The 25493-nt window shown below is 40.1% G+C and overlaps 2 protein-coding genes across 6 annotated transcripts in view; both read left to right on the top strand.

Moving 5' to 3' along the window:
* Positions 1–1042: 1042 nt before the first annotated feature.
* On the top strand, positions 1043–6636 carry LOC139692912 (caldesmon-like). 2 transcript variants are annotated; one of them, XM_071591230.1, is made up of 4 exons: positions 1043–1209; positions 1288–1516; positions 1591–2705; positions 3949–6636. In XM_071591230.1, the coding sequence occupies exons 1-4, from the start codon at positions 1139–1141 to the stop codon at positions 5945–5947; spliced, it is 3414 nt and encodes a 1137-aa protein (XP_071447331.1). In that variant the 5' UTR covers positions 1043–1138; the 3' UTR covers positions 5948–6636. The 2 variants fall into 2 exon arrangements, with proteins under 2 accessions (XP_071447331.1, XP_071447332.1); XM_071591231.1 differs by lacking the exon at positions 1043–1209 and having other exon boundaries at positions 1453–1516; positions 1604–2705.
* Positions 6637–6978: 342 nt separating this feature from the next.
* AMPdeam (AMP deaminase) overlaps positions 6979–25493 on the top strand; it is a 224056-nt gene continuing 205541 nt past the window's right edge. For 2 of the 4 annotated variants that reach the window (XM_071591204.1, XM_071591203.1), the window contains exon 1: positions 6980–7128. In XM_071591204.1, the coding sequence (XP_071447305.1) occupies positions 7020–7128 (109 nt within the window). In that variant the 5' untranslated portion in view covers positions 6980–7019. Of the gene's footprint in view, positions 7129–7939; positions 8231–25493 lie in introns of those variants that run through there. The other 2 variants (XM_071591202.1, XM_071591205.1) reach the window with 2 other exon arrangements.

Genomic DNA, 25493 nt, shown 5'->3' with positions numbered 1-25493 from the left:
ATATATTTTTTATGAAATCAATTTCTTAATCTAGGATTTTTCAGTTGTTATGTCATTCAGAGTTTTCGAAGTATCATCTCCGATTAGAATTGATTTTATCTAGACTGCTGCGTGAGTAGGAAGGTATCTATAAATTGTTTTTCACTCGCGAGCGCGATGGGGAAATATCATCCACTAATCAAAGAATGCAATCAAAAAGTATTAGACATATCATAGAAACAGAAATATTGATACCGTTTGAATATTATTTAACTAAATCTATCCATTGAAACTCTCGAAAATATTTGGTGAATATTTTCCCAAAAACTGATGCGTATTTATTATTAATTTGGCATTAGATTTCCTATCAGTGGTCATTAACATTCCTAATACATTGACCAATAACATCTTGAGTCACTCGTCGCTGTTCGTGAAGGGATGAAGCGTTCAAGCTATTTCCGTCTTCCTCCCCCTGTGACTGCTTTCCTTGAAGTTTTTCAGGGGCCCTAAAGAAAGACTATCGACGTGACCTCATGGGCACACTCTCAGGCACAGTTGATGTATTATAATTACGATGATTGGAAAGACTAAGTAATCACTTTTTCTATCCCAATAGAACTTAATCTAGCTACTTTTTAAAGAGATAATCTAGCGTATCAAATTGGAATATTTTATTAAGGGAAAGGAATGATAAAAAAATTTGATTTTACAATTTTGGAATATTATATGAACTAGATAAATGATATTTATTTAGATGGAGCCGATGGAACACAACTACAAAAATATAATAATTAATATTACAAATAACTTTACCCAATTTAAGGCAGAAAAATATAAAGGAAAAGAACAAAAATTAAAATACAATACGACACAATTTTGCAAGCGATTGTGCTGGGGACAGTCTTTTTCGTGAGACAATGGGCAAGGAGGTAGTTAGCACAATGATCTGACCGTGATATCGATTTCGCTTCCGAACGAATTTCCCTGGTTTTCGGTCACGACATGCGCATTCTACACGTCTTCTCCCCTAAGTTATTTGTTGATACTTGGGAGCGGGAACGGCACTTTGCATGAGACACTTGTTTTGGTACGAGTTCTCGTGCTGTAAACAGAATATATGAGTTAAAAAGTTGTGGTCTCCTAGTTGATACTTGTTAATATGTATAGAACCAGTGAGAAAACCAGCTTAAGCCGAAAAATGGCCGAACTGGAAGACAGATGGAGGAAAAGGTGTGTATATATGTGCTCCATTCTTAAGTTTGTGACCTGCTGATATTCTTTAACATGCTTCATTCATTCTTAAAATAGCCAAGAGGATCGTTATATTCTGGAATTGAAATTCAAAGAGATTTTAAAAGGTTTGGCTAATAAAAATGAAGGCAATAAACTACTGAAAATCAGGGAAAAGTATAATCGGTTTTTGGAAAACGAGGATGCTCGTAATGAGAGAAATGACAGAATTCTTCGAGGCCTCGACAAAATTGAAAGCCAGGCCAATATGCTGTCTGCCAAAACGGAAAGATTGAAGTTGTTGAAGGTAAGTAATTGCCTATTTGTAATATTTTGGTTGCATGTTGATGCGTAAATAAGTACCCGTTTAATATTTTTCAGTTGCATTACGAAGCATACATGAAAAGAATGTACCCGACTTGGGAAAAAGAAGTGGATTCTGGGGACATAATGATGAATAAGGATCGCGTTTATCCTGGTAACCGTAAACATGATCAAAGGAATTCTCTTTATAATTCACTAAGAAATGAGGTGAACCATAAAAATGGTAATTCGACGGTGCAATATTCTCCACGGCAGAGGGAAAATTTTCACACCCCTTCTAATGATATGCAGCGTAACTTACTCAATAACCAGCCAGCAGTCTCTCTCTCGAATTACCACTTTGGCACTCTTAATCCAAGGCAGTCTGCGGCAGAAAATACCGCTATCCAGCGTTTGAACCGTGAATTTTCCAGAGTAGGAATGAATTCCGATCAAAAAACTTCGAGTTCACACGAACCCAGCTTTGAACAAGAGGAAAATACGAGCAAGGATTTATTGAATGTTTCTTTATCAGATGACAACATAATGAATGACGCTACCGTTCCTGTTGACCAAGGTAAAGCAAGGAAAGGAAAGAAAGATGTGGACTTCAATTTAAATCCAAGGCCTGCTGAAACTGATAAGGGAAGCATTTCACTTGAGAAAAAGAGCATGAGCAACCATCACGGTGGTGATATGTTCTTAAATAATCAAAACGGAGAGACTATTGGTAGTGAAAGCGTTACTTCTGTAGGTGAGAAAGTGTACTTGGATGCTCCTAGTGATCACGATAGGAGAGTGGCTGGGGAAGGTTTATCTGAGCGCCAACCAAGTTTGGTTGTGACTCAGTCAACCCCAGATATAGGAAAATCCAGTTCTGAAGATGAGGTGAGTGTTAAGGGAGCCATGGTGGTGGATAGTAAACCTACAAAATGTGGATACATGTCATCACATGAAACTTCAGGCCTAAATTCTGAAGCTGAAGTCAGTGAAGTTGAAGGAGTTGCTGGTGAAAGTGGTGACAATGATAGAAGTAATATTAAGGAGATGGCAGATACAGAACAGTCACCGAGACCTCCCACTTCTTTCGGAAGTAATCAAAGAACCTTTGAGGAACCGTTTCAATTCTCCTCAAGTGATGCGGATTATGATGAGTTGGAAAATCAAATGGCTGCTCTCGTAGAAGGGAAACGGTAGGTTATTGGGAGGCGAGGCTTAAGACACTTATCAACTTTTTTTCCACTCAGCTGTTTGGTTCAACTTTATAGTTGGATATAATTGAATATGCCTATCATTTTTTCATTCTATGGATTCTGCCTCTATGAAGTAGTGCTTTTACTTTTAAAGAAAACCAAATTGTGTTCATTTTCTAGTTTTTATGATCGAGAGATTTTTTTAATAGTTCTAGGTCATGCCAGAAATGGTCTGAAATAGAATTCACTCAATTTATTGTGCTTCTATGAAACCATTTTATGACTCTGCACACTTATATGCATGTAAGGAAGTTTGCATGATGCATTTCCAAAGAACATTGATTCAAGAAGTTATTGTTGTAAGATCTTCCCAGACAGTATGTTAGTAATTGCAGTTGTACACAAATTTGTGTATATTTTCGTGGGAAATCATTTTAAAAAAAGATTTTATTGGGTGGGTCGATGGTTATTTATCATATTTATTGTTCTTGTTATGTTTGGAATTTTTATTGTGATATTTTTGCCTACTCAGTGCTTCTGTTTTCAGTTTTTCTCATATGTGAAACAATGCCACATCATTCCTGGATGATAACACTGCATATGTATGATGAAGATATTTTTACTGAAATAAATTATTGTTTTTTTTACTCTTAATGCTTAGTTTGCAGCTGTTTAATTTGTGATTCCCCCATGTTTCTTTGACAATGTACATAATTATATAATCATGCTTGTGATAGTAAAAAGAAGCCCTTGATAAATTTAAATTGGTGCTTATTTGCTATTCTTGTAATTTACAGGATTTTATAGTGAAATAGTCATAGAAATTTTTGCTATTCAAGTTTTAGCATTCTCCATGAAACAATATGCTTATGCAAGGCTGTGCAATCTTAGGTGAGCTTGTTTAGAAATTTCACGCTAAAATAATTTAGTTTCCTACAATATAATACCTAGTTTTTTACTAATTGAAGATAAAAAATTAATTTATGCCCGGTGATAAACTTAATAAAATTGTTTTGAGACATAAGTATGGGTGAATAAAAAGTCCTAGCTGTCACAAATTTTGAACTTCTAATTTATCATTTAAAATATAATTAATTTATTAAAACCAATGGACTATACCCATTAAAATAACTTTAAACTATGTAAATATTCTCGTACCCATCATGGGTTATTTATTTTTTCAAAGGGAAGACTGAAGTTCGATATTATTGTTAACATTTGACCAGATCTCCTTCTCTTTCAGAAATGATCAAAGCCTATCCAAACCTTTAAGTCAGTCAGGTCATGAAAGTAATCAGAACGTTGGCAGTGATGCAGCTGAGAATGTTGTGGGTGACGTAGGCAATGAAACAACAGTTTTGTCGAAAAGCACAGAAGATGAAATGTATCAACAGGAGGTGGTTAGAAAAAGTGACAATGACCTAGATATGGAAGTGGGAAATGGCGATGTAAGCAGCGACAACATGGAAAATGTCTGTGCTGATAGGCTTGTAGAATCAGTGGATCGAATTGGCCAGCAGATGCAAGATTCTGATAATTTTTCAGAGAAGGAAGAGTCTTTTCCAGCAAGGGAAAATGTGGAGGAAACTGAAACGGGTGAATTATATGATGCAGATGTTATTGATAAGGGAAGTGCAGGTTACGATGAGGTGGTGGAAAATACTAGTGTGAGTATACAACAAGGAAATGCTGAAGAGGATTCTAATCAGGTTGGTAATGTATCATCAAGTGAAGGCATTGAACACGAGAGTGAAGGGCAGTATTATGAGGAACCGGGGAATTCGGTTGAAAATTATCCCAGGGAATCTTATGCCAAAGATGTTTATCATGATAATTTGATGTCAGTTCAAGATCCTGAAAGTGGTGGCGATGAGAATAGGAGATCCATTGAAATGGAGGAAAGACATGATTCTGATTACAATAATGATGGGGAAGCTGGTTTTCAAGTAGAACAGAGTAATTATGCTGTTAATGAGCCAGAGGAGGGGACTGAGATGGGAGCTTACACTCAAGATAACACTGACCACGGAGACCAGAGAGAGATGAAATCCCAACAGGAGTCGCAGGAGGAAATTTGGGCAGAGGAAGAAAAGGATGAGGTAGGAAACATGGTCCATGACAGTCATCGCCAGCCCGATGAAGAACGAGAAAACATAGGTGTTGTAGAAGGTGATGAAAATATTAGTGACCAGCGTGAGGAAATTTATGGTTTAGAAGCGACAGGAAAAGGTGATAATTTAGAAGATGAAGGAGAAGACAAGACCCAGGAGAATTACGAGGCAATGAAGGGGGAGAGAGTTGAAGAAACCAATCAGACATACACAAGGGAAGAGAATGAGGAGTCATTTGAGGGCCATGATGAAGGGAAGGCTGAAAATAGAGAGGAGCCGGAAAGGGACACGGGCAGAGTAGGTTATGATGAAGGTGTGACCGAAGAGAAAGCAGCAGCCAATGAGGAAAGCAACGTCCAAGATGGAGGGTCTGAAAATGTTGAGTATAACAGGCATGATGAAGGCGATGCTCTTGTATCAGAGCTGCATGATTTTCCAGAAGGAAGTCATGGCGAGGAAAGAGAATTGCTTGGAACTGACCAAACTCCATATGATGGGGACTTTCATGGAGAAAGTGGGGTCTCAGAAGAAACTCCTGTGCATACAATTGAGGAGGAAGAGAAAAGAGAAGTTTTGGAAGAAAATTATGCTTATGATACTACGCAAGAAGTCAAAGAACCGATCGATAAACCTGAAGAGCAGCAGAATGTAGAGCAAGCAGATGTGACTGAAATGGTGGATGAGCATCCTAAAACTGAGATTGCAGATGAACATCCTGAGACTGTCAAAGAAGAAGTGACTGTAAAACAGGAAGATCGCCCTCGTCAGTCACAAGAGCCAAAGGAATCGCATGAGGTAAATAAAGAAAAGACTGTTGGTGGAAAGACAGAAAGGACTGGGGAGACAAGAGCAGTATCTCAAAAGACAACGAGAAGAGATGAGGGTCAAATGGGGAAGTTTGCCAAGGGTAAAGATAAGGAGGGTACTCGTAAGGACGCTGAACATTCTGAGAAACCTGCGAAAGAGATTCCCCAAGTACCAAGTCGTCCTTTGTCTCGACAGTCCACTAGAAAAGATGTATCCAGTCCAGATACGTATAAAGCAGAAAAATTAAAGACAGTCATTCGTAAATTTCAGGCAAAAAAAGACACAAGGCAAACAGTGCGTAGGTCTACGGACTCTAAAAAGTAATAAATTTAAAAAATGATAAAAAATTTTAAGTCGTGCGAATGTTGAAAGTGGTTTGTTGCAGTCGTTTATAGTTCATTATATTCTGACAAAAAATGTTTTCACTTAAAGGGAAGTGCCTTGAATAAATGCTTCTACTTAGCATAGACTGCCGAAGTTTTAAGAAGGAATTAGAGCAAGTCATTTCTATGCTTTGGGATTAGTGTATGTACTAACAAACGTGTCGGGTAATAGCAAATATTATATTTATGAGAGAGTAAAGGTTCACTGTTGGGTAACATCGGTTTTTTCTCCAAAGTAAACGATTCAATGTAAGTATTGCATTTGACCGTAGTGTATATGTGTTCGTAAATATACAAGTTGATTGTTTCTAAGGAATGACTGACGTGGGTATTTCTTATGCGTTACGAGTGGTTTACAGATTCCACTGATCGCAACGGATACCATTACGTCATTTGATGTGGTAAACACATGGCACAAACAACTCTTTTAGCAGTGCCATAGGTCGTTGATTTATGTTAATCGTCGTTAATGGCTTATCCCTGCGTTTGTGTTAGCATAACAAATAGTGCTGATCAGTGCCTTCATTTAAATTTGGCGGAGTGACAATAGTTCCAGTATTTTGCAGGCAAAATATTTTTGTACATATTGCAATTAGATATGAGATACAAAAATTCCTAAAAAGGAATAAGTACAAAGGCAATGTCAAATTATATGCAATATTTGATATGTTAATTAAATACTTAAATAACTTTCATAAATTGATATGTATGTTATCATGTGTATGGATGAAGATTTTATCTTTAAGGTTAAAATAAAAGAAAAATATTAAATTCTGTGTGTCTCCTAAGTGTTTTCTCCTCCAAAACAATAAAACGGATTACAACATAACGGCGTATTCCATATACGGATTATGGATTGCACTTTCTTTCCATGTTTCGGAATTCGACTGTTAGCAGTTGCCACCTTCAGGGAGAAATGAGAATCATGCAGACAAATATCTGTCAGAATCACATTGAAACCGTGCGGCTGAGGTTGTTACTTCGGATTCATGCATTAAAATCTTTTTAATTAAATGGATTCTGTAAATATGGCCAGTCCAGAAAGACCTCAACATTTCCCCGTTCCCTTTGACGTCGATGGCGATGGAGATAGCTCAAGTGGACGCATCCGCGATCGAGAAGGTAAGTCCCCCTCCTTCTATAGCAGGAAAATGCTTATGCATTTTGTATGCAGATTGTGCTCTTGCATGGCGTTAAACAGGATTTTACGGGGAATCTCAAAATTATTTTAGATGGGTAGATGTATCTTGTCTGAATGTTGGCGTGTCGTAGGAGATATATATTAATGTTACGCTATAAAATTAGGTGCCGATGTATCGATGTGGAAAGTATATGAAATTTGGCGCGGCTGAACGTGAATATTTCAAAGATGCAGTTGATATCGCCTGATGTGGAAAGGTTGAACATTGACGGGAATTCGTAATCGAAAATTTTCACTTGATAACAGACGTATTTTCTAAGCGTCGCGATGAAAGAAAACCCATTAAAGGATTTAATTTTTATATTAATCGCCCCTTTTGGACGATGAACAATATCACCTATCGCGTAGGAATTGCTATCTACGGCTATTGAAAAACATTCTTGTTGTTCCCAACGGAAATGGCGTGCGATGGTGGAAGGTGACGATGAAGTAATTAGTGCATTGCAAAAAAATCATTTCATTGAAGAAACCGCGTAAAGAAAACAGACAACAGGTAGCCGTCGTCATCGTGCTAAAGTATTTAGAAAGGATTCCGGGCAGATATCCAACTGTTCTAAGTCTCTTCTTTTTTGTTGGGAGTTTGGGCCTGTGTTCATCTCCTCCTCGTCCTCCGAAAATAGCAGCGGAAAATAAAAGATTGTCGAAGAGCCGTCAGGGGAAGGTGCTAAGAAATAGGATAGAGAGGGAGGGAACTCTGTAAAACAACAACTCCTTGACGCTCATTTAGCGGCTCAACATCACCAGTAGCTCACGACTTAGTGGAGGGTGATAGCAGTTCGCGTGCTCTTCTCTCGAAATCAAGGCGAACTGACCTTTGCTGTTGCTGCTTTCTAGCTCTTTGAGAGATTTCGGTGATTATCCAGGCGAAACATTTATAATTTTTTTGCATATGTAACGCGTGTTCATAACTTTAGAAGAGGATCATGTGCTCCAGAGGTGTGCTCCATGCTAAAGACTCCAGAGAACCGCTGCCCGAGTCCAGCTTCCCAATAATTCTCATCAATTCGTTCGTCGACATTGAAGGTAGCGCTTGTTTTAACCACGAGAAATGCCTCCTCCCACCTTCTTATATTTGTCGTGACTGTCTGACCTCATTCATGTTTACACGGCTCTTGTTGCATTGTATAATTTGTTTCGTCGCCAAGTTGTTGGTTGAGCTCCTGTCCTCGGTGCTTGTAATTCAACAGATGAGATTTCCAACAGGTCATCATCGTAAGATTGGAATTCCGCTTAGAGCAGTCGTTATGTAACATTCAAAGTCTTGTGCATGCTGGGGGATAATTTGTTGTAATATCCGATAGATGACGCCTATGTTTCATCTATCCGCTGTACCGCGTACGTCTTCGCAGTTTGGATCCTGATCCTGTTTATGCTTTATTTTGCAAGTTTCCATCACGGAACTGAAAATTTAGTCAATTGTCATTGTTCACTTTTTGGATTAAATTGAATTTTGTTCAATTTTATTAGGCAAAGTGGCAGTGATCCATATATTTCGTTCATTTCTTTTGGAAAATGTGATATTGATTGTAAGGAAATGTGGGTGTTTTTCTTGCCTTTTCTTTTCAACTTTAAAATGTGCGCTTTCGCTGCTTTGGAAGGTAGAACACATTAGTCAGTACCGATTTTGTTGTATTTACTGACTACCGCTAAGTATTTTATCATTTTTTGTCGCGCTGCGAGCTGAAGTGTTATCGTCTTCATTCAATCTACTGCCACCACTTTTCATTCGGCTGAACAGTTTTTGCAGACTACACTGTATAAAAAAAACATCCAGAGGTGCGAATTCTTCAGTGGAAGACTGCGTAGCTATGTCCGATGAAAAAAATGCTCAATGCCGAGAAGCTGAACCCTATTTTTATATTTCCGAGAAATTCCTTCACGCCTTGCAGATATATATATATATATTTTTTTTTGAGGACGAACGCATCGATTGGGCGAGGAGGAATTCCCTTGACTCGGAGCCAATTCGGTGAAAATAAAGCCAACTTTAGAAAGTGAGTAATGAAAAAGTCCCTAAAAATTACTTACCCACTGCCAGTTAATAGTCGCCTTCTCAACAATTCCCAAGGACGCCTTTGCTAGGAAAGTGTAAACGCCACCATGCGGATATTCCATGAAAACTTGATCATTGTTACATATAGTTTGTTAGTCGGTCTGAGGTAGGTTTTGACCGAACCCTAATACGGTATAGTGAAATTCGACAGAACTTAGCCGTCCACAAGTGCTGCAGAATCCCAAGTGCCATTTTGGGCTAATATCCTTCAACTCCACATACAAATCTTCCTCACCTCATGTTGTCCTCGATGTCCTTACTGTCCCTCCCTCGCTTACCCCACATTCTACCTTCTATCACGGTCGTTGACTCACGATATCGTATCGCCATCATCATCTTTGCCTTCCCCGAATGTTTACATTTCCTTTTTTGTCCACTTCCTCTTTTCCTCTGCTAACCCTTCCCAGCTTATCTCTCACTTCCTAAATTCTATATTAATAATCTTTGACCCATAACCCCATCCCCAAAAGCTCACCTTAAGGAGAAACTTCTTTCCTAAAAGATGAAGTTTCGAAATTATTCACCGAATCGACGTTTTCACTAATCATTTCCGTACCTTCTACTACCAGTAGTTGACAACTTCTACTCGTATAGTATCATCTTTATCTATCTTTTCTTCACATCTTTGAATCATTGAAATTCTCTTTCGCAAATGTAATTCTTATATTAATTTACGTTCTACGTACTTGGTCAATTTTCATCAGAATTATAATTCCCAAATTTGTGTTTATTATCCTTTGATTAAAGTCTTCACACTTAAATGTTTAACTGAATCTATTAAAGTAGGTTTTCTTGCGATTTATCTAAAGCTCATGCCTCACTTATCCACTGTAAAATGATCAAAGTAATTAATAAAATGCATTGCTACGACGTTATGCTATTACTTGCTGACACGACATGGCTAGCTGAAGTTCAATTTTTCAGCAAAACGCGTAGCTAAGCTGTTCACGGCCGATTGAAAACAGTGGATTGGGCATGATGACGTCGTACTCCACGGACAAACGTAACGGTCAACAGAGTGTCGGATAAATTGATAAGGTCTGCGCACGGTTTCATCGGAATACTGAATGACTTTGCGTTGAAATTGTAGAAATGCTAATTGAAATGTTGACCCAGTTCCATTCCACCTCACTGCTCACTGTGAAAGGTTATTTTTTTTACACCAATCGCAAGGTTGCCTCAGTTGTCGTGTTTAGGTAAGTGCGTGGATATTAATGGTCCATACCAGCAAACCCTGTTCCACTTTTTATGCGGAGATAATAATATATTCCACAGATTCAGGCGAGATGTCGTTCGTCATTATGAGAAAAACAAAATTTGCACTTTTCCAAAGATTTATTTGTAGCGTACAAAGGGTTTCAGTTCATCGAACCATCTTCAGTTAAAAGACTAGATTCAACATTTGATGCATCATATTCACACGCGTTACAAATAAATCTGTGGAAAAGCACAAATTTTGTTTTTCTCTCAAGGAGAAAATTGTAATTACATTCCGACGATATTTATTTCTGTACCGTTCTCCCATCTTGACGATGGGAATCATCTTCTTTGGATTTTTTTTCCAGCATTCCCAAGTAAACCTTTTTGTTTCAAGCAGAAGGATTTTACGTATTTTACGTGAGGGTGATATTGGAAGAGAATACTAGTTTTACAGGTGGGGAAAAAAAAGAGATAGATAGTCATCTTTAATTTGGGACGAGATTGAAACTATGGAGTCCTTCTCCCAACGACCCATCTCTAGAGACGGGTTGTTGGGAGAAATTCGAAGAAGCCAGGAGAAAAGTGGATGCAGGCGATTCTGCGAGAGGGTGGTTGGTGATGGAAGGGCTATTGATGGGGAATTCTGGGAAATCGAGGTGGAGGGAGCAATAGAACAGGAATTTTGGATTGAATTAACGAAGGTAGAAAAAACATAGCAGAGCCAAAGAATGAGTTATTTCAAAGTGCAGTATGGGGTTTAAGAATATTTTCGGTCATGTCAATGTAATCGTGGCTTAGGGGCACAGTAGTGTGCTGTACCCAGATCACTTTATCGAAAAACCTAACCGAACACTGTAAAACTGATGCTTATAATATATAATTCTGAACCCTTGACAACACGTGAAAGAAAATTCAGTTAGTGGTATTCCTAATTTCAGTGTAAATGATAGATAGGGAAACAAAGTGAGTGATTTGGTCACGAATATGACCTCAGTATGATTTCTGCCATGCGATAACTGATTCGGAATAGCTATAATGAGGAGTGCATCTCCGCATTCCCCGCATTATTTCCCATTTCATGTCTTCATCACTTCTGTCTGAATTCGTGTGCTGTCTATAAACCCTATTCTTTTCCTTCCTTTGCCTCTTATCTTGACAGTTCTATTACGGCCTTACCAACATGCCGCTGTCAATTCAAATGTTTCTGTCCTGCGCCTCCTTTTTTCCTGATTATTTCGGAATTTCCCAAGCAACGTCCTCTCTTTGCCCGCCATATTAAAAACTTAATCGTTTCGACTTCCTCGCTCTTTGTTCAAATTATTTTCTCCATTCTTCGTCACACAAACACCTTAGGAGACATACATTACATTATTATTATTATTATTGTTATTATTATTATAAGGTAATCTACCGGTTAAGGTAGGTTTTGGATGGACACAACAACCAAATAAATATTTTGTGACTCCTAACAAAACGCAATCCAGCAATCTACTCTACATCAAGTCCTTCTTCATCTCTTTGTACTTCCTTCCTCCCTTCACACACATTTAGTATATATATATATATATATATATATATATATATATATATATATAATATATATATATGTATATATAAACCATAAACACAGTAATCAACCCGAAAGTCGGTTTGGTATGTCATGATAGAGTTCACCCAATACTAAGGCCGACGGCGTGTGAAATTCACGCATCGGGGTAGGGCGACCAGTTCCTTTCCCTGTGCCGGTTATGGTTTTCCGGGAAAATCTGGCACCCGAAAAGCCACATAGCTTGGTTGGAGCTGCAGGTGCCCAGATATGTATATATATACTTGATCAAAAATTTCCCGGAATTTATTCAGAAAATTAAAAATACAAGTTTATTCATCTAAATCTATATTGTCCCCTTCAAAGTAATCCCCATCGACTGCAACACACTTATGCCAGCGCTTGATCCAATCCTCGAAACATTTTTTATATTCGGTTTTCGGTATGTCCATCAGTGCTTCCTGCGATTTTTCCATTACTTCCTCTCGGCTGCTAAAACGCGTTCCCCGTAATGGTTTTTTAACTCGATTGAACAGAAAGAAGTCACAGGGAGCCAAATCAGGTGAATTCGGTGGCTGTTGGATGGTATTTGTTGCATTTTTCGTCAAAAAATTACGAATAATGATAGCACTGTGCGACGGTGCGTTATCATGGTGCAAAATCCACGAGTTTTCTGCCCACATTTCTGGTCTCTTTCGGCGAATTGCTTCACGCAAACGTCTCATAACGCCCAAATAATACTCTTTGTTTACTGTCTGGCCTTCTGGCAAAAATTCATGATGCACTACACCGTTGTAATCCATGAAAACCGTCAGCATTGCCTTCTTTTTTGACTGAAAACGACGTGGTTTTTTTGGTCTCGGCTCATTTGGTGAACGCCATTCACTTGCCTGATGTCTGGATTGCGTGTCGTACTCATAAACCCACGTCTCGTCTCCAGTAATGATCCTTTTGATGAATGTGGGATCGGATTCAGCCTCGCAAATCATGTCTTTTGCGACGTCAACACGGTCTCTTTTTTGCATGAAATTGAGGTCTTTTGGCACCAACTTTGCTGCTACACGGCGGAAACCCAAATCATTAACCACAATGTCTTGGGCGGATCCATAGGCAATGTTCAAGTCCTCCGCTATTTCTCTGATGGTTAATTTGCGGTTATTGACCAACATTTCTTTTACTTTATCAATTTTTTCACCGACTTTCGATGTCGATGGTCTGCCACTGCGTTCATCATCTTCGATTGACTCACGACCACTTCTGAACCGCTCGTGCCACTGGTAAACGACCGTTTTTTTTAGAGAATCGTTGCCGAAACACTTTTCCAACATTTCCAACGTCCGTGCGCCACTAAATCCGTTTTTTATGCAAAATTTAATACAAGTTCGTTGTTGCAAATTTAAATCCATTTCTGAAATTGTAAAAAATCGCCAATATATATATATATATATATATATATATATATATATATATATATATATATATATATATATATATTATTATAAGGTAATCTACGGGTAAAGGTAGGTTTTTGGATGGACGCAACTACCAAATAAATATTTTGTGGTTCCTAGAAAAACACAATCCAGCAACCTACTCTATATCAAATCCCTCTTCATCTCTGTGTACTTCCTTCCTCCCTTCATCCCATCCAACATTCCTATCCTGGCCATTTGGCCTCAATTTCGCCCAAATAAAGATCTCTATCTATCTATCCTGTTGTTTACCTGAAAGAAATTATCTTCTTTTATTTCTAAATGCTTATTCAGTTAAATTTCTACCCCATATTTTTGTGTCAACATTCTGAACAACGCTCAAAGGGGGGGGTCAGAGAATAGTACGTAAGTACCGCAGAATTCAGCTCTTGTTGTAAGTCATGTTCGAGACGTCTCTCTCGCATTCTCGGATCAATGAAGGTGGAATAATAATCTTAATCTGGGCGCCTCCACTCGTGAATCCTCCGCCTCTGCAGCATTTTGAAAGTACGTATAACCGCCCTTTGCGGGATCGCTGCCATCGACATATATCACCGCCGCCGCCTCTCTCCTCTTCCCCCATCCGTCGTTTGGCTCGACCCCCGAGTCTAGGATTCGACTCAGTGCATCCTTTTTTCCCCCTCTCCCCCCCCAATCCCCTGGTTCGAATCCTTTCCTGCTTCCGTTCCCTCCATTCGTGCGACTGGCTCGCTTCCAGGGGTTGGTGGAATACGCAGCCAAGGAGGTAACGCAAAACTCAAACTTCTTGACTAAGGACTAAGTCATCCCCCCGAGTATTTTTAGACCTCGCCCAAAGAAGTGAGAGAGAGGGAGAGAATTTGCTCATCACCACGGTGATGATGTGGACGAGGGTCAATAGCCCAGGGTTACTTGAAATGGTAGGGCGAGGAAAAATAATCTTCGGCAAAGGGCGAGAGAGTCGCAATTTTTCGAGATCTCGCAGGGTTTCACTCCGATGTGTATTTGAGGAAGGCGTCTGTTTCGCTTCTCGAGCCAAGACGCAGCAGTCAGCTGTTTCGGATCTAAATTTGTTTTCAAAGTCCGACTGGACAACTTCGATCGTGGGTTGCATTCTGCGTATCGGGATGATGCAGCGGCGGCTCTTCCGCGTCGGGTCATCAGCGAGGTCGTCCTCGTTCTGTGCTTTTCTGCGCGGGGAGATCGGTGTTGCAACGAGGATAATATATATATTATGCATCGAATGTTGTTGCGATTTCCTATTGAGTATATCGTAGCCATTTTGTTGTAATGAGTGGTGGTAGGTAGGAGGTGCAGTGGTTGTAAAGATGTTTCAACCGATTAGGGAAATCCTTTGACAAATTGCAGGAAAATGCGAAAGATGTCGCGACATTAAATTTTAAACGTAGTCATCCCCTAGTGCGTGTTGAAATGCGAAGATCTCTAAGTGTAATAGTAATTCGCCTTGACCGGGATTCGAACCCGATATCTCGATGTTTGATGCCGAGTGCTTTAGCCAGTTAAACTACCAAGTCGTTCTCTTAGACTTCGAACTTTAAGGTGCTTAAAAGGAACAAGGGGTCATGACGAAATACCGTGCATACAATGTCAAAGGTCGGTCAAGTCGGATGATTTTTACACTTTGAAATTCTGTGATGCGCATAATTTTTTATCTTTATTAGCTGGTTAGGTGTCATTTATAATATGATGCTGGTATATTATGGGATCCTCATGGAGTTGGATTAATTGACGAATTAGATCGCGTGTAGCTTGGACAGGAGCTAGATTTTTTAAAATCTACAAATTCTCGGAAAATATCATTCCTAGAAGTGATAGCTGTTAATACTTAGGTGTATATTTAACTAAGGATTTAGGGTGGGGGCTAAACGTGGAGTACCTTTTTGAGAAAGCTTACCGGACTCTTTATTGGGTGATGAGAAACCTCAAAGGGAGCGTTAGAGCAACTAAGGAAAAGGCGTATAGTAAGACCCTGGTAAGACCATTTTAAGAGTACTGATCACTTGTATGGGACCCGCATGAAGCAGGACATATTACAAAACTGGAATAGGTGCAAAGAAAGGCTGCCAGATATGTACTGGGGAAGCATAGGAGGATGGAGAGTGTGACTGAAATGTTGAGAACGCTGGGCTGGGAACCTTTACAAAGTAGAATAAAAATAAGTAGACTTTGTGGAATCTTCTGCATTCTGAAGGGAGAGAAAGCTTGGGCAGAAATAAGGAAAGAGGCGGGAAATCCGAATTTTACAGGGAGGAATGATCATAAATTGAAGTTAAAATGCCGGGCACAAAGAACGAATTAAAGAAAAAATTTCATTTCTTAATGAAACAATAATTGTTGATTTGAGCACCTTACTTGCAAAACTGTTCGACCCATTTCCCAACGGGGCAAATACTTTTAAGAAAAGATGTAAACAATTTCGGTAATAATTTTATTGATGCGTTGGGTAAAATTGTATGCAACGGCTTAGTTTTGATATTTTTTCCTTGTTGACTTGGGAAACTGATTGTAATGAGATGTGGATTTTCTTTTTTTTTTGGTGTGTGTGTTAGAGATTGGTGTTCGGAAGTTTCCTTTCAGTGTATTATTTTTTTCCTTACTGATTGTATCTATAATCATTAGTGATATTGATTGGATTTGAGATATTTTATTTTTTCCAAGGTAAGTTTGATTGCATTGACTTGGGACTTGTGTGCCACCTGAGACATTGTCTATCTGCACATGTGAGTTTTAATAATAGTAATAATAAATAATAATTACTATATCACCATTATTAGAGGTACTAGGTTGGGAAACACTCATAGAGCGAAGGTTAAATTACAGATTAAATCTCTTGCATAAATTTGAAGGATGTCTCTTTAGCAATGATGTCGAATATGTATTATTAGCCGCATCGCACTACGGTAGGAGATATCATGTCAATAGAATTAGATAGAATGTGTAGAAAATAGATGATTTTTCTCACGAATTTCGTAAGGGATCAGAATAACGTTGTCCGACACGGTGCGGGAGGAAAGTATTTTTGGTCAAAAGTAATCTGATTTGTTATCACCCTCTGCCACGCACCCTAGCCGTGGCTTGTAGAGTACCACGTACGTGTGTTTTCCTGTGGAGAGACTTTGTTGTTCTTAGATTAAAGTTTTCGTCGGAAATTCGTCAGTCAGTTGGGAGAAACTTGTACGTCGGTGGTCGGCGAAGGGGCTCCTTTGATTTCCATTCATTTGGCGCCCATTTAGCGGGCGAAGATATGTTAATTGATGGTTGTTGAATTGTGGTCCCAGTACATTAGACCTGTCGTAGACCAGGCGAACGAGAATAAGTCAAATCCCAAACATAAGAGATTGCCAACGGACTAGTCGCCACGCTAATTTGAACCCCCTCTCACCCCAACCCCAATTCTTCCGTCGATAAATTAACGCCAGGTGAAAAGGTTATTTATAACGCCATTTCTGCAGGATAAAGTCATCCAGAACTCGCTTCAAAAAGCTCCTGCTCACGCGCGATGATTCTAACTAAAGGCTAGAGGCTGATTTATCACACTTAAACTGAAATAAATTACAAGACAGTTCTAAAGTTACGCCCGTGATTGAACTGAAGAAACAATTGGCAGTTTTAGACTTGTTGGTAAGTATGAGTATTCGTAGACTGTATATTGTTGCGTTTTAATTTGGTGAAATGAATCCAATTAAAATTGAATTTTGTATTCATCATTAATATGGCGGTCTAGCGCTTAAGGGAATTTTTGGATGGACACACACACTAACCACGGCTAGAGTTTTAAGTCTCGCCTGACAAGACGTAGCCTGATACCCTGAATCACAAAGAAAAACCCTTTTTCAATTCTGCATACTTCCTTCCTCTCTAAATTCCATCCAGCATGCTTGATACTATTTAAACCGCTTCCTTGTTTGCCTAACATTCTGCCCTCCATCACAGTCTTCAACATTCCATTGTCAATCCAATATGCTCTGCATCCATTTTTCCTGCCTCTTTTTGATTTCTCCTCCCCTTTCACCATGCCTAGCACTTCCTCGTTGGTTTTCCTTTCTGTCCACTTCACCTTCTTCATTCTTCCACACTTACCCACATCATCTAAGCATATAATCCTGCTTCAATGGCCGTGTTTCCGCGCCGTACAAAACTGCACTCATCAATTTTTTAAGCGAGCTGTTTTTTTAGCCTCCTTACTAAACGTCCCTGTAATCAAGGTCTTCCTCCTTCTTGTGTGAAAGCTTCTTTGCATAACGCAATTCTCCGTCTTATGTTCCTTCTACTTTGACCATTTTGGTTCAAAACACTTTCAAGATGGGAACTCTTTTCCAGCTGTTCTAGTTTATTAAGTCCTCTTTTAATATTTAACTTACACTTTCTCTTTTTGTGAACATCATAAGCTTTGTGTTGGATGCCCAGCATTGCACTGGATGCCTAGCACTTCTTCCTTTGTTTTCCTGAACGTACAGTTGTTATTCTTATCCACCCATATCAGTAGGATACAAAAATGGCTACATTGAAGCTTATAATAAACAATGATTTGATTTGATCAATATATCTATGTCGTCGTGTTTTTGTTGTTGTTTCTGATGGGTGTTGTTACTGAAATGAGGATGTTCAAAATGTTGGATGCGAACTTGGTGCTAGGTCTTGGAATGCCATTTTTACGCGATCCAACTCTCCTTTCGGCTTCTGCACATGCGCCAACTCTTTTGTTTTGTCGTCGATGCCAGCCGGTGTTGATTGAAAAATAACTGTTGGTTCGACGCAACAATCGGAGGTCTATTGGAACGTCAAGGCTCGCCTGTGATTGGTAGTTGGATTCGACAATCGGATAGGAAATAAAGAGTCCTCTTTGTTTTTATTTTCAGTACTGAAAATGAAATCCAACTCATCTATCGAATAATAGCTCCCCCGCTTTTAAACGATACGATTTTAAATTTCCCCAATGCATTTCTTAAAATAGGCATCGTTCAAATCGACCATAATGGTCACCCCTGTCGTTGCGAAGCGGTCCGATTGACGTGCCATGGTTTGCGAAGATTAGGTCAAAGTATGGTTTTTTCTTTCTCCTAATTGAACGCGCAGGGTCTTTGGCGCCCTTGTTTTTTTCTCGTCGTTGCGACGGAAGAACAGCCTGGCGTGGTGAACTCGTGATGGCTTTCCATGCCATAGATTCCAATGCCAGCATAACAAGTTGCCCGACTTGACTGCGATGGTGAGGTTTCCAGTCGGAAATCGATAGATCCAGTTTAGTGCACCACTCGGAGAGACGGATGATCTATTCACATTATTCGTTCTAGTGCTATTTCAACGCGAGTTAACTTTTATTTTCCTCGAATCCAGGACTTGACAGCTGCCTTCACCTCATCGTCCGAGGTGTAATGATTACCCTAGAGGTGTCTCTTGAGTTGAGGAAAAAAATAAAATCGCAATGCGCAAGATAGAGGGAATAATCAGTGTTTTGTTTGTTCTTGTCTGTTAGACGGCGTGGTACCCACAGTCGTGCACAGATTTCACGGTATCCCAATTGTTCAATAATGAAGCCGACACGTTCCTTGGATATTCCAATATGGTTTGCGATGTTTATCGTCTGTGGCATTTATCGGACGTCCGCTGCGTGTTTCATCAACAATTATGACTTTTCCAGGCTCGCAACCACGAAATTTTACTGCCCATCGATTTACAGTAGGCCTATCAACTGCATCGTCACGATAAAACAGCCTTTAAAAGACGATAAACCTCAGCAGGAATTACTTTTTAAGTCACGCTGTTTAACTCGCGTTGACATAGCACTAGAACACGTCTCCTTAATTCCGCTTCTCTAAATACACTACATGAATGTAACGACCTCAAACCTGCGCATTCGTGTAGAGGGGGAATGTTACTTCCACATGCCACCAGGAGTGCTTCTGAAGGTCATTTTGTTCGTGGTCTACAAGCATTATGTGCATAAGTTTTCAGCCTACCCTCGTAGCTGAAAATTTATCTTCATTCTGGTGAGACATGGGGGTTACTAAAGAGGAAACCTTTCCCTAAGTTACAAGCGCCATCATTTGGATTTTCTAAGGAATTATTGAACGATCCACGTATGTCCAACTCATCCGGGCGCGGTAAGTGAATGATCTTCTTTGTAACGAGACCCGTGTGGTCTTTAAGTTTCCAGTTACATCGCTTTAAACTGTGGACGACCATGACAATACCTCGCGTTTCGATGTTGGACTTCACGGATGCATGGTGACCAACTGCTTCCGCCTCGCCGTATCCTTCGCCCAGGCCTTCGGCATTAATGAGGATGGAAGAGGAGCGAGGAGATTTTTCAGAGAGGGAGAGACGGCGGCAGTCGGCGTCCTTCCTCGGGTCAAGGGTCTCTCCCTCCCTCCCTCCCTCCCTTCCCACCCTCCCTTCCCCCCCTCTCTCCCCCCCCTCTCTCTCCCGTCTTCCCGATCCCTCGTTCCCGTTATCTCTCCGTCTCCTCCCCTCAAAAAGGGGACCCCTTGCCCCTCCATCCCCACTCCCGGTCTACAAACCTGAATGCATAATTCATTTGGTCCTTCCGCGTGAGGAAGATGGGTTTCCACCCACCGTCATTCCCTCCTGCTCTGTCTACCTCTGGTTCACTCGCGCCCTGATGAGGTCTCAAATGTATTATTATTGGCCCCATCGCACTGCATCAGGACTGATCATGTTTATAAAATAAGAGAGAATAATAGTAGAAGAGATAGATTTAAGATGTCGTTTTTCCAACAAACGATAAGGGATCAGAATAGCGTGGTCCGACCGCATCAAGGGGAGGGGAGAGTATTTTTGGTGAGTCTGGAGTGAATACTCCCCCACCACACACCCTGGAGATGCAGGTGCCCAAAGAGGTTAGCGCGGCAATCGAACCCGGGCCCTCCGGTCAGTAGTCCAACGCTCTACTCTTGGACTACGGCGACCCATTTTTTATGTATATTTATGCAAATTAAAAGGAAAAGCGAGATAACGCTAGCGAGTAAAACTCAGTGAAACGTATTCAAATTAAAATCACTCGTATTCCGAAATTTCGGTGGCCAAACCACCTTCCTCTAGGGAAGGAAGGAACTCAATTCCTTGGAAATCAGTTCCTTATTTCCTTTGAGGAAGGTGGTTTGGCCACTGAAATTTCGGAATACGAGTGATTTTAATTTGAATGTGTTTATCTGTGTTTTTGTTCGCTAGCGCTATCTCGGTTCGATTCCCGGGAAGGGCACTCTGGGCACCTGCAGATCCACCCAAGCTAAAGTGATTTTTCGGGTACCAGATCTTCCTGGGAAACTATGATCGGCACAGGGAAAGGAACTGGCCCCCTACCCTGATGTGTGAATTTCACACGCCGTTAAGGGCTTAGTACTGGGTGAACTCTAACATCATCTACCAAACCGACCTTCGGGTTGATTACTGTGTTTATGGTTTATATATATATATATATATATATATATATATATATATATATATATATATATATATATATATTGGACGGGATGCACACAGAGATGGTGAGGGACATTGTAGAGTAGGATGTTGGGTTGTGTTTTGTTAGGAGTCACATAATATTTATTTGGTATTTGTGTCCATCTAAAACCTGCCTTAGCCGGTAGATTACCTAATTATATATATACATATATATATATATATATATATATATATATATATATATATTGAACTGCAACAAACAATATAAGTACACATAAAAAGAACACTCACACGTTATTTCTAAAATAATTTCGACAGAAGTTAGCTCTGTCTTCCTTAGAAGTCAAGATAGTATATATATATATATATATATATATATATATATATATATATATGTATGTATGTGTGTATATATACATGTAGATGATTTCGTCGAAGTAACAGGGAAGTGTTGAATAACAAACTTGGACAGCAACAAACAATATAAGAACAAAAGATAACTCACACGTTATTTCTTGATCATTTCGACGGAATTCAACTCCATCTTCATCGGAAGAAATAGAAGTATATGCATATATATACGTATACATAATCGTATAGGATAGAATTTGTCACTTGTCCTAGTTGGCATGGGTCTATCCTTCTACTTATCACTGGAATATACTTTTTGGGCGTACTGAAAGGTGTATGATTCTTTTCGATCGTCTCTCGTGCGAAATATTCATATTATAGCGGATTATCAATCCGAGGATGGGTTTGTAAAAGCTCTTTAATACCTGTTCCAATCTGACAATCTCTTCATTCCATCATAGCTCCCAAAAGTAGTGTGGCGTGCAATCACCTCCTGCCACACAGCCTAGCGGTGACTTGCAGAGTAACTTGCATGTTTTCTTCAATTATGATCTTCATTTGACAATGTTGCTTCAAGATGTGTACAGTCTATTTCCCTCTTCCTCTTTTGAATTGTTAATCAAGTGCTCTCCTCATGCTTCTCTCTGCCCGACGATTCTATTCGTTGTACTTCTCAATGGCTGCTGCTTTCTTATCCATTTTAGTTTCATCACTCTACGAGAAAAAAATCCTACTAAAAGCAATCAATTGTGTCCTCGTTTTTTAGTTTTTAAAACCTTGAGGAATGATGGCTTCCGCCACAATGGATGAACGTGCAAATTTATGATAACTTTTGAACTAAATAAATAATCAATAGCCTTTAATTAGGTTGTTGTGGATTAAAATGGGCGACACCTTTTACTCACGTGTTTTCTTATTGCTCGTGTTCTCAAACTTCCCTCATGGCGATTTTACGTAGAGGTATCGAAATCTTTACGTAGGTACCAAGTATTACAATACTTTTCCAGTAAAATAAACTTTGAAAAGCGCAATCTGCCTAAAGTGGAAATGTGTCAGAGACTTTAAATGTCGAAATCGAATTGATCTCAGTGTTCAAGTTCTTCTCGAAAAAGTCCCTCGACAAAGCGAAACCTACGAGACGCGGACGGAGGAGAAGTATTTCTCTGCATTTTGTTTGGCAACAAGTAAATGCAATTTGAATCGGTGAAAGGTTGAATAAAAATGTCGAGAGCATAGCATGTGTTTATTTAGTTGTCTGGTTTTTACTTTCGATATTCTAATATATCTCACACCTAATTGCATTCGGAAATTCCTCTTAATTGGAAAGTCCTCTCGTCTTAAATAAATTGGTGAGCACGATCTTAAAAAAAATTACCAGTACAAACTGCACCCTAGGACCGTATATTTCCCTCACAGCCAATGTTAGTTTGGCTACAACCCTTACTCTTCGAACAAGTACGAAATAGTATGATGATAATGTGTTTTCTAATTTCTAAGTCAACGAAAATGAACATATATTTAGTTTGTCTGTCAGCCAAGGGATTGCAAGCATTGCTGAGTGTGTTAGAAATTCGGTGCGACAGATATGGGATGACAATCAATATTAATTAATCAAAGGTAATGCGATTTTCTAGAAAGAAAAAGACTCAGCTAAACATTAAAATAGGAGGGCAAAAACTAGAGCAGGTGGAACAGTTTACGTATCTCGGTAGTGTTTTGGACCAACGCGGTCAAAGTAGTAGGGACGCAAGGAGAAGAATTGCGCTGGGCAAAGGGGCTTTCACAAGGAGGAGGGAGTTGACGACGGGGACGTTGAGTAAGGATGTTAAGAAAAGACTCGTAAAAACTTTGATATGGAGCGTAGCTATGTACGGCGCGGAAACGTGGTCATTGAAGCAGGAGGATAGACGTAGACTGGAGGCTTTTGAAATGTGGGTGTGGAGAAGAATGGAGAAGGTGAAATGGACAGAGTAGAAAACAAATGAGTAAGTACTTGGTATGGTGGGTGAAGAGAGTGGTTTGTTGGGAGCAATCCTATGGAGGCAGGAAAAGTGGATGAAGGGGTTGTTGACCGGCAGTGGGATGTTGAAGACTGTGATAGAGGGGTGAATGTTAGGCAAACGAGGAAAGGGAAGGAACAGGATAGGGATGTTGGACGGGATGAAGGGAGGACGGAAGCACACAGAGATGAAGAGGGACCTGATTAAGAGTAGTGTGATTTGTTAGTAGTCACAAAATATTTATTTGGTAGTTGTGTCCATCCAAAAACCTAACTTAACTGGTAGATTACCCTGTTAAAAAAATTACGCAAATTATAGTAATGTTCAAAATTATCCCATGTCCTTCGTTTCAACCTGTCTAAGAAGGAAAATCTGATTGTGCCGGAATAAGAGCAATCCCTTGTGATTACGCGTTAGCCATTTTTAGCTGTGGTTTCTATGTTACTAACAATTGCGCCACTCGAATTTTACCTGTCATGGTTTCTATTTTATGTATGAACTATAAGTAACACAAACAATGCCACACTTAATGAAAAAAGCACAAATTCCCCGCATATGTTTCACCCAGAAGATGTCGGAGATCGAAGGGAAAGCCTAAGTATTTTAATCGAGTCTACTACAATATCTATTTCGGTATGCCTGATGCATTAGGCCTTCGGGAAGGAATTACTCTTAATCCAAATAAAATTAAGCTATTTAAAGTGGTTCGCGCCGTCAAACAGTGTCTCCTGTTTGACTAATTTCGTTACGTATGATAGGAGGTTTATCCTCGACGCTGGGTTTCCCTCCACATTTTCGCCAACGGGAGATTGTTTGGGAAAAAGAGGGTGGGATGTTAAGAGAGAGGGAAATATTTTGGATGTTCCTGGGAAGATTTCTTTTTCAAGTGGGCGCGGTTTGGGAAGAGGGAGAGGAGGAGTAACTAGCGGGGAGGGAGGGAGGGAGGGATGGCGGGAAGGGAGACCCCTCTTCGCCGCGTGGACGTCTTTGTCTGGGACGGTCACCACTCATGCATTCCCCTGGGAGTATGAGGAGGAGGGCGAAAGAGGGGTTCGTTTTTAATTCTTCTCTCCCCCCAAAAAGCGAGTGCGTGAGTCTCGTCTCTCTCTCTCTCGTTTCGGGTCCATCGCCCCCCCCCCCCAATTCCCCCACCCGAGGAGGTCTTCCCCCTCGGGACGCCGCGAGGAGTCTCTTAGTGGAGAGAGGGCGCCGAAGGATTCGGTTTGTTCCAGACGCGCTTCCCTTCCTTCGCACGCGCCTCTGTCCGTCTGTCTCTTGTCTCGTCTGCGTGCGTGCGCGAGTGTGTGTGCGTGTGTATTGGGCGTGTCACCCCCAAGCAAGTCCGGCATGGCCGACCTATCGATGAGCAACGTCATCTCTTGGCTCGTGGGTTCTTCTGTCGCAGCGGAGGCGGAAGGATACTCGGGAGTCGGTAAGGACGGCGAGGATTGCGCCACTCTCCCCCTGGCCACTCCGATCCTGCAAACCCTCTCGATCTGCGGCATTTCGATCTATGGCATTTCGATCTACGGCATTTCGATCGACAAAAAGGCGACCCCGTCGTCCGTCTACTGACTAGTGCCTAGCGATGAATTTTTTTAATAATATCTATTCCCTCCCGAATGCCGACTGCTTCCGGGATACCTAAATAGAAAGTGTAGACTCGATTAAATAGACTCAGGCTTTACCCTCACTCACCACGACCTCTCCTGAGTTAAAAACATATTCGGGTAAATACGTGGACAATCTAGCATAAAAAATAGGATTTATTGGAAGATTATTGGGGAAATATGATGATAAAGTTTAAAGATCAGTGTTTTATTTCGCTCTTTAGGCCTCATTTATAATACGTTGCTAGTATATGGTATCCTCATGAAGTTGGATTGATTGCTGGATATGTTATAACGAGATATATTCAAATAATCGGGAACAATGTCGTAAAAAATGGGTTTATTTAAGATGCATGTAGGATATTGTCGAAATTGTACCCTACCAATACTAATTATCCACTTCGCACCTACGATCATATCTAGTTTGATCTCTAATCGCACTGAAATTGAAAAATAAACGACTTGGCTTTTCCACATAGACAATTTTTATTTACGATCCAGGTTTCGTTATGGTATAACATGTTCAGGTCTTTGTGACCTCGGGATTTTATACCATAAAGAAACGTAGGTCATCAATAAAATTTCCTGTGTGGAACGATCGAATTGTTTATCTTTCAATTTCAATAATTTGA

This window comes from Hetaerina americana, unplaced genomic scaffold (assembly GCF_022747635.1).
Source record: "Hetaerina americana unplaced genomic scaffold, ioHetAmer1.1.p SCAF_44, whole genome shotgun sequence".
Classification (NCBI taxonomy): Eukaryota; Metazoa; Arthropoda; class Insecta; order Odonata; family Calopterygidae; genus Hetaerina; species Hetaerina americana.
Note: the sequence above shows the minus strand (reverse complement) of the source record. Positions and strands in the feature narration are given on the sequence as shown.

Coding starts and splice junctions, on each gene's coding strand:
- LOC139692912 (XM_071591230.1), top strand. CDS start 1,139: ATGTATAGAACCAGTGAGAAAACCAGCTTAAGCCGAAAAATGGCCGAA. Junction 1,210..1,287: donor GAAGACAGATGGAGGAAAAG/GTGTGTATATAT, acceptor TTCTTAAAATAG/CCAAGAGGATCGTTATATTC. Junction 2,706..3,948: donor GCTCTCGTAGAAGGGAAACG/GTAGGTTATTGG, acceptor CTTCTCTTTCAG/AAATGATCAAAGCCTATCCA.